We start from the raw sequence: 17043 nt of genomic DNA, 5'->3' as shown, positions 1-17043 counted from the left end.
TTTTTTTCTAGAAAAAAAGAAATTCCAGGAGGAAACCTGGATAAGAACACCATGCTAGAGGGAGGGCAGCAACAATTGGGGGTACATCAGGAAGGAAAAGCAAACAATACCCATATAAAGAAAAGAGGTGAACACAAAAGACAAGTCAGCCAGGGAAAACTGCTAATGAAAAATAACTCCAAATCATAGTGGTTCAGTCAAAGCTTCTGGAACGCAGATATAATTTGCTATATTACCAATACAAATAAAGCAGCAAAGCTAGAAAAAAGCAACCAAAATGGAAGGCGAAATAGAGGCCAGTAACAGGGCAATATTTTATGCAACCTATAAAATTTCTAGAGCTGCTTATAGCTGCTGGCGAATTTAGGAAGGGAGGAGGGGATATAATGTATCTTTTACTGCCACGGAGATTGTCAGAGCTGTTGTAATTAGTCTAAGACCATAAAATTTTAGAGGGATCTGAAATGCTGTAATTTTGCACATACAGATTATTCAGTATTTTCCAAAAAATCTTTCAGACTTGTGTGAAACTAGGGAGGTCAGTCTACATTCAGTTATTGATTGATAAATGCTCAGCAATGTGCTTCATCCTGAGGTCAGCATGTGGGTTTTATGTTCTCTGAAGTTGGCCAAAGGAAATTCAATTTCCTCTAGAACCTGGCTGTGCAGTACTCGCTACTGAGCAGAACTTCTGTGCCCAATTACCCATTTCAAACATTCCTAGGATTCACCTGTGCTATCCCCAACTCTAATGAGAGCCTGCCTTGAGAAAAAGAGAAAGCTTTCCGGAGTTTGCTGGCATTTCAGGTCTTCACAGTCAAAGCTAAGCCCTTACTTAAGTGGGGTGTGAAAAAGAACCAAGCCCCCAGCTTCCCTCTGTCTTGAAGACGATCCAAACCCAAAACTAAGTGGGGAGTTCAGATGCTGAAAATCTTTATGTGCCTAAACCCAGCCTGTTGAGTCCACAGATGAGTTGAGAGCTGGAACAGCTCAGAAAATATAAGTCTTCTTGGTGCTCAGTGCTCCCATGATGCAAACTCAAGCATAAGCCTAGCAAATCAACTGTAAATAAAACGTGGGAATATCAGGGAAATCAAGTGAGCCAATAGGCAAAAATGGTGTGAGTAAAATCTTTTCTCCTCTTCGGCGCTGAGCCTGTGCACACTCCCATAGCTTTGCTTTGTATTCCACCTAAACCACCGCTGTAAAGCAGATGGTTTCTCTTCCCTTCCCTAAGCCTACTCCCACCACACACAAGATCAGAAAATGGGGGTGGAGGTCAGCAGTTAACAGCAACAATTGGCATAAAAAAAGTTATTGTGTTAGGTGATGTGGAGGGGATTTGCAGGAACAAATTTGAGTTGGATTCTAATCCTTCAAAAGTTTTAGCCAAAGTTACAGTTAAAATCCACTTTTTGATAAGTCACAAGTCCTTCCTTGAGCACAACACAAACCCACAACATTTCCTTTTTCCTTTTTTTATGTAATACCATCATAGTATATTAACTTGAAATCTGAACTGCCTGAAATCAGATATTTCCATATCCTTGAGAAAATCTATTTAGGTACGACTGACATGTAGCTACAAGAAAATTGCCAGTACAGATTACTGGTTTTCTCAAGCAGCTTGCTACAGACTAATTGCTTAAGGCTTATAAACTTGCTGTCTGTTATGTATGCGCACTGCCCTGGTGTCAGTTAACAAAACTTCCCACAGCATCAAATCTGCAATCAGATGAAGGCAACTATTTCTTTGTTTCTGTCTGCAGGCCTACAGGCAAAAATGATGACTCCATCAGAACATTTTTTAGATTGGCAGGGAAGTTGGTATTCAGAGACCAGTCCATCCATTTCTTATAGAGCAAACCCATTCTACCTCCCTGACGTGACACAAGATGTAATTAAAACATGCTTTTTAGCATGGCTGAACATGGCCACTGAAGGAAATTCCATTCACACCAAGTAAAGCTGAGGACTGCTGTTAAAATCCAGGAAAATTAGAGACAGAGTGGGACAGCTATGCAGAGTAGGACCTTAGTAACCAAGCCTGCAGCCTGAACCACCATCACTCCACTTAGTAAAAGCAAACCACAAAAACAAACCAGAAACTGTAAGGTGTGAGAGGACGGAAAAAGCGAAAACCAGCTAAAACAAGAAAATCGATGTAATAAATCCTCTTTCCACAAGTCACAGAGAGTTTGGCAAAAAAATACAGACTGCACAACACAAGATGGTTTAAAGCTAACAGCCTAGGTCTGATGATGTGATTTAAGGAAACTTAGCACCATTAACCAATTGGTACATTAATTCGTACTCTGTCACTAAACATCACTAACTTGGTAAAGAAATATACAGAAACTACAATGATGAACTGAAGCCCTTCACTCTATTTCGTTTGGGTTCTGACAGCACAGCCACCAACATGAGCAGATGAAAGTACATTGAGGGACGCGATTACAAGCAGTCACATCTTTCTTCCTTTTTCATGCCAGGGTTTGTGCACAGCAATAGATAAAAAAATCTTGCCATCTATCTCTGCAGACCCTAGCTTTTACTCAAACTTAAGGCAAACTGGGATAATGGGTTGAGCTGTAGCAGCTGACTGAAACTACTGGTAAGACTCATTTTGACTTGAGATAGAAGCAAAATCCACGTAAAGAGACTACCAAGAAGCTTTAAAGACAAACAAAAAATGGTTGTGAACAGAACCACTCAATTTGAACAGACTACATCTTAATCTTTGCACTACCTCTACTGTGTTAATTTATGTTTACTGGCATACATACAAAATGAGTACAAAATGATATATGCACTTGAGGGAATTTTAACTTCAAGCAGTCCTGTAACCGCTTGACACAATAAATTGCAACAGCACAAAAAGTAGCAGCATGACTAAGCTTCAAACACTTTTCTTGCTGAAGAGCATGACTAAGCTTCAAACACTTTTCTTGCCGAACTAAAAAAAACAAAAATCACTTCTCTGTCCCTTGTTAATCCACTCACTCTGGCTTCTCCAACACCCAGCTGCTCAGATGGTCAGCGTGTGAGAAGGACTCTTTCACAGGCTTCAGGGACAGTGAACAGTGCAGAAGATGGGTGGAAGGCTGGCAGAATGCACACCCTTCAGCAGTCTCTACTTCCTCCATTTTTATAAAACACACATTAAATGGAAGTCAGCCTCATTATCAAGGACAGTACTATCTGTCCTACTGACAGCTATCTTATATATGCCTATCCCTTCACACACAGGGTGCATTAAATAGGCAGCCCGCAAGCTGGGCAGAAGCAGGATTTTCCCCCTCCCAAGCAGAGCCCATCAGGATGGGGCCATACCTTCTCCTCTAGCATCTGCCAAAATTTATTTACTGGTAAGCCTCAGACAGAAATTATCATGATAAGGAGCTCACAAAATAAAAGATGAAAAGGCTAGGAATTCTACCCATGAGATGATTTTTTTTTAAGTAAAAAGAAAACACAAAATATGTTGCAATAAAGAAAAGGAATAGGAAACACTAAGTTCATCAGGTAAATAAGGAATAGGAAACACTAAGTTCATCAGGTAATGGAAGTAAATGGTGGAAAGGGAAAAGAACTGAGGAGAAAGACTGACAGCACAAAAGAAGCAGACACATTCATATATTCATGAATATACCAAAATGGATCAATCTTCTCAACTCTCAATATGTATCATATATACTAGCAAAATTTAAGGGGGAGATTGTATGCTTTCCTGGCAAGCACATTCATTTTACACCCTTATGGCCTAACCTGTCTTTAGTTTACAATATTGTAAAATTGGACTAGTGAAGAAACAAATAGTGAATCACACCAGCTAAAGAGAAAAAAAAAATCGCTTCATGGAAAAAAACTTTTTTTTAGCTTAGAAGTCATGTGGAAGTAAAATACAATATTATCTAACAGTACTTATCCAAAATCTGCAATACTTCTATCTGGTATTTGGTTGGGTTTGGAGAAGTTCTACATTTTAGAATATCTATAATATAGAACGTTCATTATGGATATTGGAACAACTGAGAAGAGAGAGGGGCAGACAAACGGAAATCCAGAAAGGCAGGGAAGGGGGGAGAAGCAGGGAAAAGGATGTAGTAAGCAATATAAGGAAGATTTGTAAAGCTGATAACAGCAAAAAGAGGAAAGTAAGGCACTATGGTCTAGCTTTGCAAATATTCAAAATCCCTAGAGTTCTAAGATTACAAAAAAACCAGAAATAACATAAAACTTTCCAAAATTGTTGCAGTCATACACACCTCCTCACTGAAGCTGAAAATAAGAGAAAGATAAGCAGAGAGAGAAGGAGAGGGAGAGAGAGAGACACGCTTGCACTGTAAGACACATTTCTTGGGCTTCAGATAGGCAAAGCTTCTATAAAAAACAATAATGGTCTTGTCTGTACAAAGTCTCAGTGTCTGGTCCAGTACAGAAGTGGGTGTAAGACATGGACACACTGAGGGAAGAAAAGAAACGAGGAACAGGGGAGAAAAAAAGATACTTGGAAAAGAAGCAGAGAAATACACATCAAAATAGATATATCAATTATTTTTCTCAGTTTAAAGAAAAAAAAAAAAAGAACAATAAAAGATCATGCTATCTGCTGACGAAATGTGTTAAAAATGACAGCCGTGCATTAGCAGATAAAACAGGCACCTAACCAAAGTAAAGCAGAACGCTCAAATCCCTTAATTTCTATAACCTAATTCCAACATTTTTTAGGAAGGTAGAGGCTTATGTATACATACATAATAAGAAAATAAATCTTTTGTATTAAAAATGTTTAAAATAGACCTCAAGATCACACAGAAATATGTTACTTAAATATGCCATTATCATTAAAATAAACAAATTACAAATGTTCTCTGCTAAACAGAAAATTTAAAATAAACTGTTTCTAGTGTAACAATAGGTTTGCTTAATTATAATTTGCAGCTGAAATTATCAATTGTATATATACTCATTGAATGAAAACATGTGGCAGTATCATAGGAAAAGAGTACCAAAGCAGTGACCCACACAACCTTTCAAGACCACTTTTGTTGGGAATATTTTTGAAAACTGCTACTGTCGCAGTCCCCACACTGGCAGAAATTCTCTTAAAATCAGTGGAATTCTTGCTGGTATAGGGATTTTAGGGTCTTTAGCCCCAATTCAGCAAGATATTTCAGCATGTGTTTTAAGCAGGACTTTGATAGTTGGACATACACTTATTTGCCTTGCTGAATTAGGGCCACATGATCAGATTTTTCAAAGAATTTGTTTCCTTTTTTGTTGTTGTTGTTGTTCGGTTTGTCAATTACTTGAAGATAAGAAATTTATGTTACATATATTGCTTTTATAAAATATATCTTGAATTTTATCATTCTTGTGAAATCACCGAAAGACAACCATTGGCCTAAATATCTCACCCCTGAGGTTCATCAGCGCTCAGGGCTTCCCCTGCAGAGGGAATATATTTAAGCCAATGTCCTGCACAAACTGTGCTGGCGGTCATTAGGTTTCGAAGGGACAAAACCCTTCTCCTTTCGACAAAACACATTCAGAAACCCTCCAAAGGCATTAACACCGTGTCTGCGCATACACACTCGAGCAATGCAAACTGCGTGTGTGATTAAGACATTCCCCTGGGGCAGTCACTTACTAGAATTACTGCTGTCATCCTTGGTTCCATCGAGACTTCCATCGGGGTGCATTTGCAAGTAGTAGCCTTGCCTGCAATATAACCTGGTCACTATACCCTTGAGCTGGGGATCTGAAAGACAAACATATTTTGTCACTAGCCTCAAAACTTTTTCCAAGAGTTATCCCTACTTCTCTCACTGTAGGAGGAAGTTTGGTGAAGCAGCATTGCTGTCTTAAAAGTAAGTACTACAACAGGACAGCTCCTGATGGAGTTGGAGAAAAATCTCGCCGCAGAGTATTGTTAGGCCAGTTGCGTGTCCCGTTGTCTGTCTCCAACATCCTTCATTGTAATCAACAGAGACAAAACACTGAAAACAGGAATACCCCAAACACCCATAATCAAAGACTTAAACTAGATCAAGGCCTGCAAAAAATTTTAGAAATTGAAAAACCCTACTCATTTCATATTAGTGAGTAACTTACTATACTTCACATAAGTTTTAAGGACACTTACACAAAAAGATCTGTCTGCTTTCACTATATACCAATAGTTATAAACTTATCTGGTTTAATATTTTGTAACAGTCCCATCTGAAGAGTTCCCAAAATATTTACCAATCTAGAAGTGGATACAATTCACCTGCCCTCTCCCACCCCCCAGGGAATAGCATCCGCAGTCAGGGCAAGATATAACCATGTTTCAACAGAGGAGAAAACCTGAGAAAACCCTCAGTAAGCTAAAAGTATACGGGAAATTCAGGTAGCTGAACAGTTAAGCTACCCTGTTTAATACTCTGCATTCATGAAAATTGCCAAAAATTGGGCTGCCAAGCCACAACTTTGTGATTCATCTCAAGGATGGTGCCTTACCAAATCATAAATTAAGCTGCTGCAGAAGTGGTTCAGTGCTGAGGAAAGGACATCACATCAACAGCACTACCTCTGTGTGATGATGTGGTTTTAATATTGTTAAACATAAACTATTAGGCCCAACTCCAGGCAGCCAGGACATAAACTTGTGGGGACATGGCGCTAAAAGCATCGGTATCATATCATGCTTAACTGTGCAATTATGAACTAAAATCATAGAGACTTTAAGACAGATACGTAATAAGATGAACAGGTGAACTTCTAACAACACCAGAAATTATTTCCATGCAACCCTGTGGCCAGAATATAAAATGCTCATTGAATTTGTGTGTAATTGCTCTCACAATCAATCATGCTGGGTTAGTCCCATTATCCTAAGGGGAGGTGAAAATAAACAGTAATAAACAACACTGCCTCTGAGTGGGATGCTCTGAAGCTTTCTACGGAGGATCAGTTCCATGAAATGATTGTGAAAGTGGCAAGTTTTTTCTTGAATATCCAAATTACAAAGTCATATTAAACAATAAACCCATCTAAGTTAAAAAGATAAGATTAAATTGTAAATATCATAGAATCTGTTACTATACATATTAACACTGTAAGACATTTGAGGCATGGAAATAAATAATATCAACATTTGATGATCAACATGTAAGCACATTACAACTTTTTTTTTGCCTTTAACTGCAAATTTTGCTTTATTAAATTTTTACATTAGCAAAAGTTTCTCTGTCTTTATATAAGAATATTCAGAAACAAATACTTTTAATCTTTATAAAAAATAAACTGTGTTTACTTTGAATGTATTGTCTCAATCAACTTTATCAGGCAACTCAAAAATATTTTCGTAATTCAAAAATTAAGAGTTCATTTTACACAGGCATTATTCCTATTAACACATGCTTTCCATATTCACTTCCAAACTGATGATTTTAAACATACTCACTTTACACATATTAAAATGGCATCTTTAAAGACTAAAGATAAATATTGAAACAAAATTATTAAAAATAGACCTTTAAAAAGTATTTACAAGAAAAATATTAGTATTTTGAAAAACAGTTTCTACACCCAAAGAATCATGAATAAATGATTCTTTCTCATCACTTCTAGCTCAAAGAAGTATCTTATAGGAAGGCAAATGACAGTCAACTCACTATCACCAGCTGTTTACACCTACTGCTTCAAGGGAAAAATGCAAAACTTAGAAGTGACTCATTGCATCAATTTTTCTAAATCCACAAATAAAATCTAGTTTCTAACAAGAAATTGCACGATCATTTATCTATGTTTTTGCCAAAAGCATTATTTAAAATTAACTCTACTTTACCAACTCTCCAAAATTTCATCTGAATGAAAAGAATTTGGTGAATAGCTATGCATTTCAGCTAGCATTTCAGGCTGTGATGAGACAGGGTATGAATTCCCCATTTCTTTGTTCACTCAAGTCCAAACACAACAAAATAATAGCTATTATAGCATGAGACCAGAGGATCCTACTCATGTGTTTCATCTCACTGGTATACAACTTTAATGATTTCATTTGCCAGAGAACTGAAAAAAAATTGTCCCCAAATGTCTCTTTGACTTGAATGTTTCATTGAAACTGGAATTTACAACTAATAATGTGCTACTAATTAATATTTTCATTGTGCAGAATACATCTCTTTAGACTAATAAATGGCAAAAATGGTCTTTTTTCCCCCAGGAAACGTAGCAACTGCAGCTTTCTTTTTACTTTCTTCTTGTTGATTATTAGAACCTTTTTTACTCACCCTCCTAAGAACATCTTTTTTACCTGAAAATCCCACCTGTCCTTAACAAATTAAAACTTTTATTCCTGACAAGTAATTTAATCATGCATTTTTTTACTAGTTCCTGATCATAACATTTAGTTACTAGGTATCACAGCACTTTGGATCTACAAATCAAAGTAAGTGACCACTAAATGTTTAGCTGAACAGTGCTCACGAAACTGGGGAACTGGACAACAAGATATGGTATTTCTTTGATCTTAGCCAAAAAGCAACCCAGATTTAGTGATGGGGTTGTATAAAATGACTCATTAATCTCAATGCATGTCATAATAAGCAATAGTCAAAAAATCTACTCCATACAGCCTCAAGGTAAATATATCCAAGATGAAGCAGACAATCCTGTCAAGCAAGGGATTTATCTCTTCTCCCTGCAGAAAGATAAATGATTCTTTCAGGTCCTTTTCGAGGTACCTGGGCAGCAAGCAGAGAAGAAAAGAGAAATATGCTAGTCCCTGTATTTCTCTGGTGTTTTGTCTACCCATTGTCACTTAATAATACTACAGGAACAGTCCCAGCTTCAGATGAGTTTCTCAAATGCTTCTTAACCACACCTTCCCCCCATACACACTGTCTGCTAGAAAGCAGGAGCGATCAGCAATGCCCTGAAACACCAGTAGAAGACTGATGCTGCCTGTCCACGGGTGCCCTGGGTACATTATGTTTTTTAACTCCCACCACAGTGATACAAGTAAACAGACCAGCAATTACCCTTACCCTTTATGTCCTATGCATGCCTTTTTCTTCTCACATGAAAGAGAAAGGGAATGGCAAGAGAATACAGCAAAATAATAAAACATAAATGAAAAGAATGAGAGTAGACAATCCCACCAGAAGTCCCAGCTCTCATGATCTCATTATAAATTTTTAGCTACTAGTTCACTTAAAGTCCTAGCCATAACAACCAGGTGATTATGTGAAAAATACATTTTCTATTTAATTTTAAACACCTTGACTTCAGGGGAAAAAAACCCAAATGAACAAAGTTCACCATGGATCAAAATCAAAGAACAGTTCAATGTCTCCAAATGATTTTTATTGACCTTATTTTGCACCTTGACTTCTGATGTCGAACAGTTCAGTGTCACAAGTCTGTAATGCCCCACCATGGAAAGAATTATTCTGACTTGCAGTTATTAGAAGTTGTCGCTAAAAATTCAAAGATACTGTATTCAATGGACAAAGCAACAGCTTCTCAAGCCTCTCTTCCACAGTAACCTGTATGACAGCAGCCACTTGCAGCTCGCTTTTGTTGCTTTTTTTCCCTGTCGCTGGTGACGGCAGGATGCACGATTGCGGTTAGCATGCACACTCTGTCAGTAGCTTTTCTGATGTTCTTAACAAAGGCAGAGTTTAATTAAGATGTCTTCTCTTCTCCCTCAAATAGCGACTACAAAAACACGGCTTTGGCATTAACTCATAATAGGCTGAGTGCTTTAGAACAATTATGACATTTTATGTTTTGAATTAAGAATATTTTCTGTTCACAAACAGAATGGCTTTAGCATCTCCTTCCCCACCTCCACAGGCTGCCGGGACAGATCTCTAGAATTTTTATAGGTTTAAAATAAAGAAGGGGACTAAGTCATTAAATACATGTGTTAAGGCTTTTACCTTTCTGTTCAGACATCGATGAATTCACAATGCCAAAAGAACAATGGTGAATATGCCCATTGCATTTTAACACCATGAAAAATTAATCCCTTAACATCCGCTGGAGTTTTAATTGTTAGTTTTTACCATAGGAGGGCTTTTTTTGCCTGTCATTATTTATTTCCGCTTTTGAGTAACGGTACTAAATAAGAGCCTGTTTGAGCTGGCAAGGGAATGCTTAATGGTGGGTTAGCCTCATATCAACTCACATTCTTATGGAGAATAAACTGCACTATCCAGTCAATTATCAGCCTACCACAAAATGAGTTGCTCAGCGAGTCAAATGAAAGCCAGTATTTAGAGGTGTGTTCTGCTCAGATAGCATAGCATCAAACTCACATTAACAACTGGTAGCTCCAGGTCCTTCACATCTTACTTTCTCTTTATTCCTTGCATTATCCTCCTGCAGTTTTTGCTTTTGGATATTTCAGTACTAAAAATAGCACTATAAATCAGGCATCTTTTTTTTTTAAAGATTTCTGGCGCTCCAATAGTCACCATGATTCTTGCTCACTGATGCTATGATCAGAATTTGTTAGGAATCTTCTCTCCCATCTATTAAACTTTAGTTGAAATAGCAACAACACTTATAATCTGCATTAGGATTTTAAAACCCCAAAACCCCCCAAAAGCTGCAGCCCCTGGATTTCTTGGGAAGTTGGAAAGCAAAGCACACACCCAAAGCACAGAGTATAAGGTCTGGAACACGTAAAAGGCCACTTTTCCTGACTTCTCACATGGAAGTACCTTGACAATAGTGTTAAACAGCACGTGTTGTTTGTTTTGGACTGGGATTCCTGCAGTGTCTCCTGCTCAAGCCACTCTACTTTGTATAATAATTTACTACCCACCATGGGCAGGATTAGAGTCCATCCACTAGACCTCAGCTCAAAAAAGCCTTCACTGACTTCAGCACAGAAACCCATTGGTGCTTCAGATTTTACTATTCAAAACTTCTCTCAGTACTACTCAGTATTTTAGAAACATTTCCACTAGGCGGTTCAGCTCCAGAAGGAGGGACCAAATCCCATGTGAAATGACATTTCCTTTTTGGATTCTCAAGTATTCCGGTTCCTGCTGGGATGCTTTTCCCAGTTTCCAAAAGTTGCTGCCTTCTCAAGCCTACTGTTTAATTGCAACAGTACTCTGACAGGTACAGTCAGTACAGATTATCACATACACTCCTTTTCCCTTGTTTTTCACAAGTTTTGCTTTGTCATTCCAGCACATAAAAGTGCAGGATCCTCTGATACGCTTGTTACACAATCACAAAAGCAAGATTCCTAAAGCAAGTACATAAGCAACGGGAAATTCAAACCACAGAACTCTGTACTTCATTTAAAGGTGTTAAAATCCTAAAAGGCATCTAGAACTGTAATGTTCTTTCATTATTAAACTGTTGAGCTGTTCTTATGATACAACTTTTGCATTCAAAAGCTTTATACGCTTCTAACTTCTTTATTTTTTGACTGTCCTGTCATCTGGTGTCTCAATGTTTCAAAGTTTCTGATCCTGTTGGTTTTACTTTCTCTCACTGTTAATAGGAAATTATTAAAAAAAGGACACATATGCTAGCACCCCCTGGTTCTAATAAAGTTTTCAGTAACTCATAATACACACCAGAAAACTAAAGTTTAATTAAAAACTTGACATAAAAATATTTTTTAAAGAAAGTTTTGCTCTATTCAGGACAGAGGGGAAAAAGATATTATGTGAACTTAGAAAAGCAATAGCTTCCATTATTCCCTGTTCCCATAAGTAATAATAGTACTTATTCTGAAGCGCGGTGGCTTTGTGAGCCTATTTCTCTGTGCTCACTTATTTTTCTGTCCTCACAATGATTACAGGGCACCCAACTTCGGTGTTTATTTTTAACACTACTTTTTGTCCATTCATGCCTCACATCACAAGCTCGTCTCCCGCAGAACCTTGCTTTGAGAGCACATTGAGGAGAGACAGAGAGTCCTCCTACATTCCTGCACTGTCATTGTCATCGGCACTTCCACAGAGCTGATGAAATTTCTTGGTAAACTATGAAAGCGGGTCAGAGTTGTGCAAAATGGTTGCTTTTCTTGAAAGCCCAGCATTGTACCCGTTGTACTGGCATCCCTGCCTTTATAGCGCAGATGTTTTTATGTTAACTGCAAACTGCGCTCCCTTCCATTTGTGTGCACTGATGTTTTGTCTCTAGGTCTTACAATACATTTCAAACTACATACCATTTGCTTCTTGCTACGTGGTTTTACTTGAACAAATCTGATCATCAATAGAATTACAGCCACTTGGCTTCTAGCTGGGATAATTTATATCTGTTCAGATTCACAAGATGATTGCATCTAACAGAACTTGTCTACAGCATGATTGTTAAGTCCCCTTTACCAGCCATATTATCTTTGGAGGGTATTTGTTGGGAAGGGAAGAGGTTTAGGTTGTTAAAAAAGCACATTGTTCCAAAATCACAATTTTACATGGGGATGGTAGTTTAATTTTAGTAACTTAATTTAATAATTTGCATTTATCTTCCTACTGGACTATACTGTATACCTTTGATGTGTCTGATCTTGCAAAACATGAATTTGTTGGGAGATTTCTCCTGAACTGCTAGCTTCCACTTTTGACTAATGTTCCTTCTAATACGCTAAAATTCAATGATCTCTAATTTCTTAATATCTAAAATAGTTGATGTTATACACAAAAACATCGAGAAGAAGCTGGCCTCTACTCCCAGGCTTACTTAGATAGCACTAATCACAGTTTAATGCATTTAACTGTTGTCTGACACTCTCTGACAGACATAAAAAATCTCCTTTGCAACTACATTCATTTTCTCAAAGTGTACTTTGAAATGCTAAAAATTCTATTGTCTAAAGTTTCCTGTTACAGCAGTCTTGCTCTTACAATTTTTATTTATTCTTTTAATTTTACATAGGCCTAAAAAATATCTTTTTATGAATCTTCTTGACTTAGGTAAAGTCATTTTCTACGTTTTTTGTATAGGACTCCTTTCTATACCTGAACGTCTTAGTTTTACCTGGTATTTTCTTGCTTCTGAATTCTGTCAGTAAAACATTAACGTCAACAAAATATTGCTTTACATTTCTCTTTAAAACAAAACCATTAAACAGTAGTTCCCAAAGTTATGTAATTTTTGTGTCGTCATTTTTTCAATAATCTCCACTTTGTTAGCTTCCCATAAAAAGGCCCTGTGAAAGACCAAACTTTATTTTAGTCACATTCCAAAAATACAAAAGCACCACAATGTGACAGATTCTATTACCATTTAACTTGTGTATAAAATTTTACTAATGCATTGCCCTTTGATTTGGCAAATAAATGGGTTTTAAGAATGAGATTTCTCTGAAGATGTCACTGAATGTTGAAAGCATAATAGGATGGGCATAGATGACCTTTCCAAATGTAACGTTTTCCACATAACACCTAACAGATGGGCATAGATGACCTTTCCAAATGTAACAATGTTTTCCACATAACACCTAACGTACCAAAGAATGAATTTGATTCTCCCTTTCCTAGATAATTCATATTTTTAGAACTATATGTTTAAACATTACTTTTATTTTTACAGTCTTGATTATTTGTGTCCTTGCATGCTGCATCCCAAAGCAATGAAATATTAGAAGTCAGTTCTATTTCTTTCACAAAATGACTTAGAATTAAATTTGGAATGCACCTAAATAATCTTTTTTAAAAACATTTGAAGCTACCATGGTAGTGCACAATGGAGAGAGGATAGCAGGATAATTTGCAATGCTAAGTATAAAATCTTAAACCACACTCCATTTTCATTGTTGCATACAGGAAGTTTCCATAATACCAAGTGGCAGGGGTCCTTAACTTGTTATTAACTTCATTTAATTCTTGCTAGAATACATAAAAGCCCCAAAATGAGGTAGTATATTTCCTCTGCTTAGATATGCAGCTTTTGAAATGTGCACCTGAAGAACACAGTGTATTATATTTACTTTTACATTCTTGCCAATGACACAAAGTATTGAAAGAAGCCATTCACATTACTTTCAAGAAATTTTACATTTTCGTCTACTGACGAGGCTCAGAAGTGGAGGCAAACAGATGTATTGCACTGCCAACTACCTGGGACAAAGGAGATTGTACCTAGTTATAAAGTAGTAACTAAGAATTGCAATATATATTCTATAAAATCGTAGAATCATTTAGCTTGGAAAAGAACTTTAAGATCAAGTCCAACCATGAACGTAACACTGCCAAGTGCACCATTAAACCATGTCCCTAAGCACTACATCGTCACATCTTTTAAATACCTTCAGGGATGGTGACTCAAACGCTTCCCTGGGCAGCTTGTTTCCTAGTAACCTTCCTAAACCTCCCCTGGTGCAACCTAAGGATATTCCTGGGAAAAGAGGCTGACCCTCACGTTGCTACAACCTCCTTTCAGGCAGTTGTAGAGAGCGATAAGGTCTCCCCTCAGCCTCCTTTTCTCCAGGCTGAACAACCCCAACTCCCTCAGCCTCTCCTCATAAGACTTGTTCTCATATGATATGTCACAGACTCATTGCAGAGCAAAGACACTCAGTTTTCTTTGGTAGCTGAACAACATATAAGGCTTTCCTGGTGCAGCAGATTCCAAATATCTCCTAATGTAGCAGTCTCTACATTTTACAAAATTTCAAAAAAATTACAAATTGTCATTTCCACAATAGCTGAGTTGAGCAGACTGAGCTGAGACATGTGCAGATTTAAGCACATAAATGAGAAAGCAAACAAAAACATGGCTTCTTGTTCTTTTTCATCAGTGCTAACAGTTTAGGGCACAAATGTAAACTCTTGATTAATAAAACAATAAAAGCATTAAGTTGTGACCAAAGACAAATAAACCTGTTTGATACTTAAAAAAAAACCCAGTCACTCAAAGGGAAATAAAGAAGTACCAAGGAAGCTGAGAAATGAATTACATCTTAATTTAGTGTTAAAAGACGCACAAAACACAGGGATTGCTTGTTTTCTTTATATCTGACAGAAAACATTTGCTATGGAAAATATGGATCAGTACCAAAAAAGTGTAAAAGTCAAAATTTTCCTTAGTTGAACGTTGTATATTTTTCTATATTATTATTTAAGCCTTATGTTTTAACTTCAATCCTCACTGTCAAATCATGTCATTCACCAATACTGTCTGAACAGATTTGTTTATGAAGACATAAAATCTCAGAAAAATGAGAACTATTAAATGCAAATTACATTTCAGTCCTCTTCATGAACAAGTAATATCACTGGAAATATAGGACTCCAAAGATATGTGGCCAGGATGAAAGGGAAATAGATTGAGAAAAGGATAATCCCATTGTGAAAGGGAAATAAATGTATTTCCATATTTGTTATTAGTTAGGAACAATCTTTATTTTTTTCTGTATAAAGCAAGATTACAGAGGTCCCATCAGACAAGCTGGTTTGCACTGTTAATATGAACAAATACCTTATTTATTTAGAAAAATATTAATTTGTGTAGGAAAGCATGAACGCAATAACATTAATTCACATGGAATATCTACAAAAAAAATTTTAATATCATACATACAGTACCATTAATAATTATTTAACATTTTTATAACATTCCATTGCTCTTTCACAAAGGGTTTCTATTTTCAGTTTAATCTCCAAAATCTCTAACAACAACAGAAGTGAAAGCAAGGCAAAATCACTAAAAAAGTATGATTTCGCATTACTGCTTTCTTTTTTTTAAAAAAAAAAAGGACACCTAAATGATATACCCAAGAAACATCATGGGTTTTAGGAAGCACATTATTAAGAACTACTTGAACCATAAAATAGCAAGTCATACCAAATATTTCAGCTGTTCTTTCTATTTTGCTGTGTAACTAAGTGTTACTCTGGAATGCTATTTAACCAGGGACCCACTGAAGAAATAGCAGACGTTTTCCTATACTTTATTCTATCATACACAGAAGCACTTGTATGTTTTATTTGCAAGAATGCAGTGAGATGGAAAGACAGAAAGAGAAGCAATGCATGGCTGCTTTGGTTTTCTGAGATCACATTTTCCCCAAATCCTCCCTGTGACAAAGATGAGAGTCTTGTTCAGCCTACAGACTGCAAGGCCTGATAATCTGTGGTATTAAACACAATTCAGAAATCTTAAGAGAAGCAGCTTGGAAAACTGATCTTCAGCCAGTGTAACATGAAAATAATCCCCTGTACTTGAAGAACAGAGTCTGTACCATTTCCAATTCAGAATTACAAACTCGTTTCTTCTATCATCAGTATGACAAAGCTGTGCCTCTTTACTGGAGATACTCCCTGCTTATTTTTTGAGTTTGAGGTTAACTAGGGCCACGACTTCAAGGGTTTTTTTGTCTTCTCCCCACTTCTGCTATCCAAGAAAACTTGGAACATAGAGAAAGAAAATAAACTCTTATGAGGTTACATGACCCCAGGAGCTGGGCTTTAAGGAAATCAGTAGATTTTGACACTGATGATACAGGACAGATCACAGAAAATTGTGACAGGCAGTCACTCAACAAGTCCTTTTGGAGGGACCTCAGCACAAGCGTTGCCACCTTGCTTCTTTGGCTCTTGCTTGAGGCTGACTCTAGCAAGAAATAAATGGCTGTAAGTGGCAAATTCCTAATGCTCCTAGAGGAAAAAAAAAAAAACAACAAAAAACCACACACACACACACAAAAAATCCCAAACCAAGCCATTTATCCCACCTAGATTAATCTGACTCTCTTGGAAAGGCTATTTAGTACAGAATGTTCAGCTAGTAACCAGAAACTAAGCAGAACTCTACTCTTAGCATCTATGAGAAAATGATCAGAAACAGCTCAGGTGAGCTCAATTATTCACTAATAAGGAGTAAATCCTCCAATTCAGAGTCTTTTGATGATATGATGGAGCCACAGTCAGTTGAGATTACCCCAGCATCCCGCTGGCACCATGAAATAAACCTGCTGTTCACCTACAAAACCCAAAAGTATTCCATAAAGTTTCACAAGATTGCAAATGTTTGCTGGATTTTGGAGGTGCTCAAAGTTGGTTCATGCTTTGATGGAGA

General features: G+C 37.0%; 1 protein-coding gene across 4 annotated transcripts in view; it reads right to left on the bottom strand.

The window, feature by feature from the left end:
- FGF14 (fibroblast growth factor 14) overlaps positions 1 to 17043 on the bottom strand; it is a 418625-nt gene that overhangs the window by 101197 nt on the left and 300385 nt on the right. For 3 of the 4 annotated variants that reach the window (XM_014944154.1, XM_014944156.1, XM_014944155.1), the window contains one exon: positions 5654 to 5764. The exons of the other annotated variant lie outside the window; for it this stretch is intronic. In XM_014944154.1, coding sequence (XP_014799640.1) covers positions 5654 to 5764 — 111 coding nt within the window. The remainder of the gene's footprint in view (positions 1 to 5653; positions 5765 to 17043) is intronic. 4 annotated transcript variants of the gene reach the window in all.

The sequence above is a fragment of the Calidris pugnax genome, unplaced genomic scaffold (genome assembly GCF_001431845.1).
Source record: "Calidris pugnax isolate Ruff unplaced genomic scaffold, ASM143184v1 scaffold69, whole genome shotgun sequence".
In the NCBI taxonomy this organism is placed as follows: domain Eukaryota; kingdom Metazoa; phylum Chordata; class Aves; order Charadriiformes; family Scolopacidae; genus Calidris; species Calidris pugnax.
Note: the sequence above shows the minus strand (reverse complement) of the source record. Positions and strands in the feature narration are given on the sequence as shown.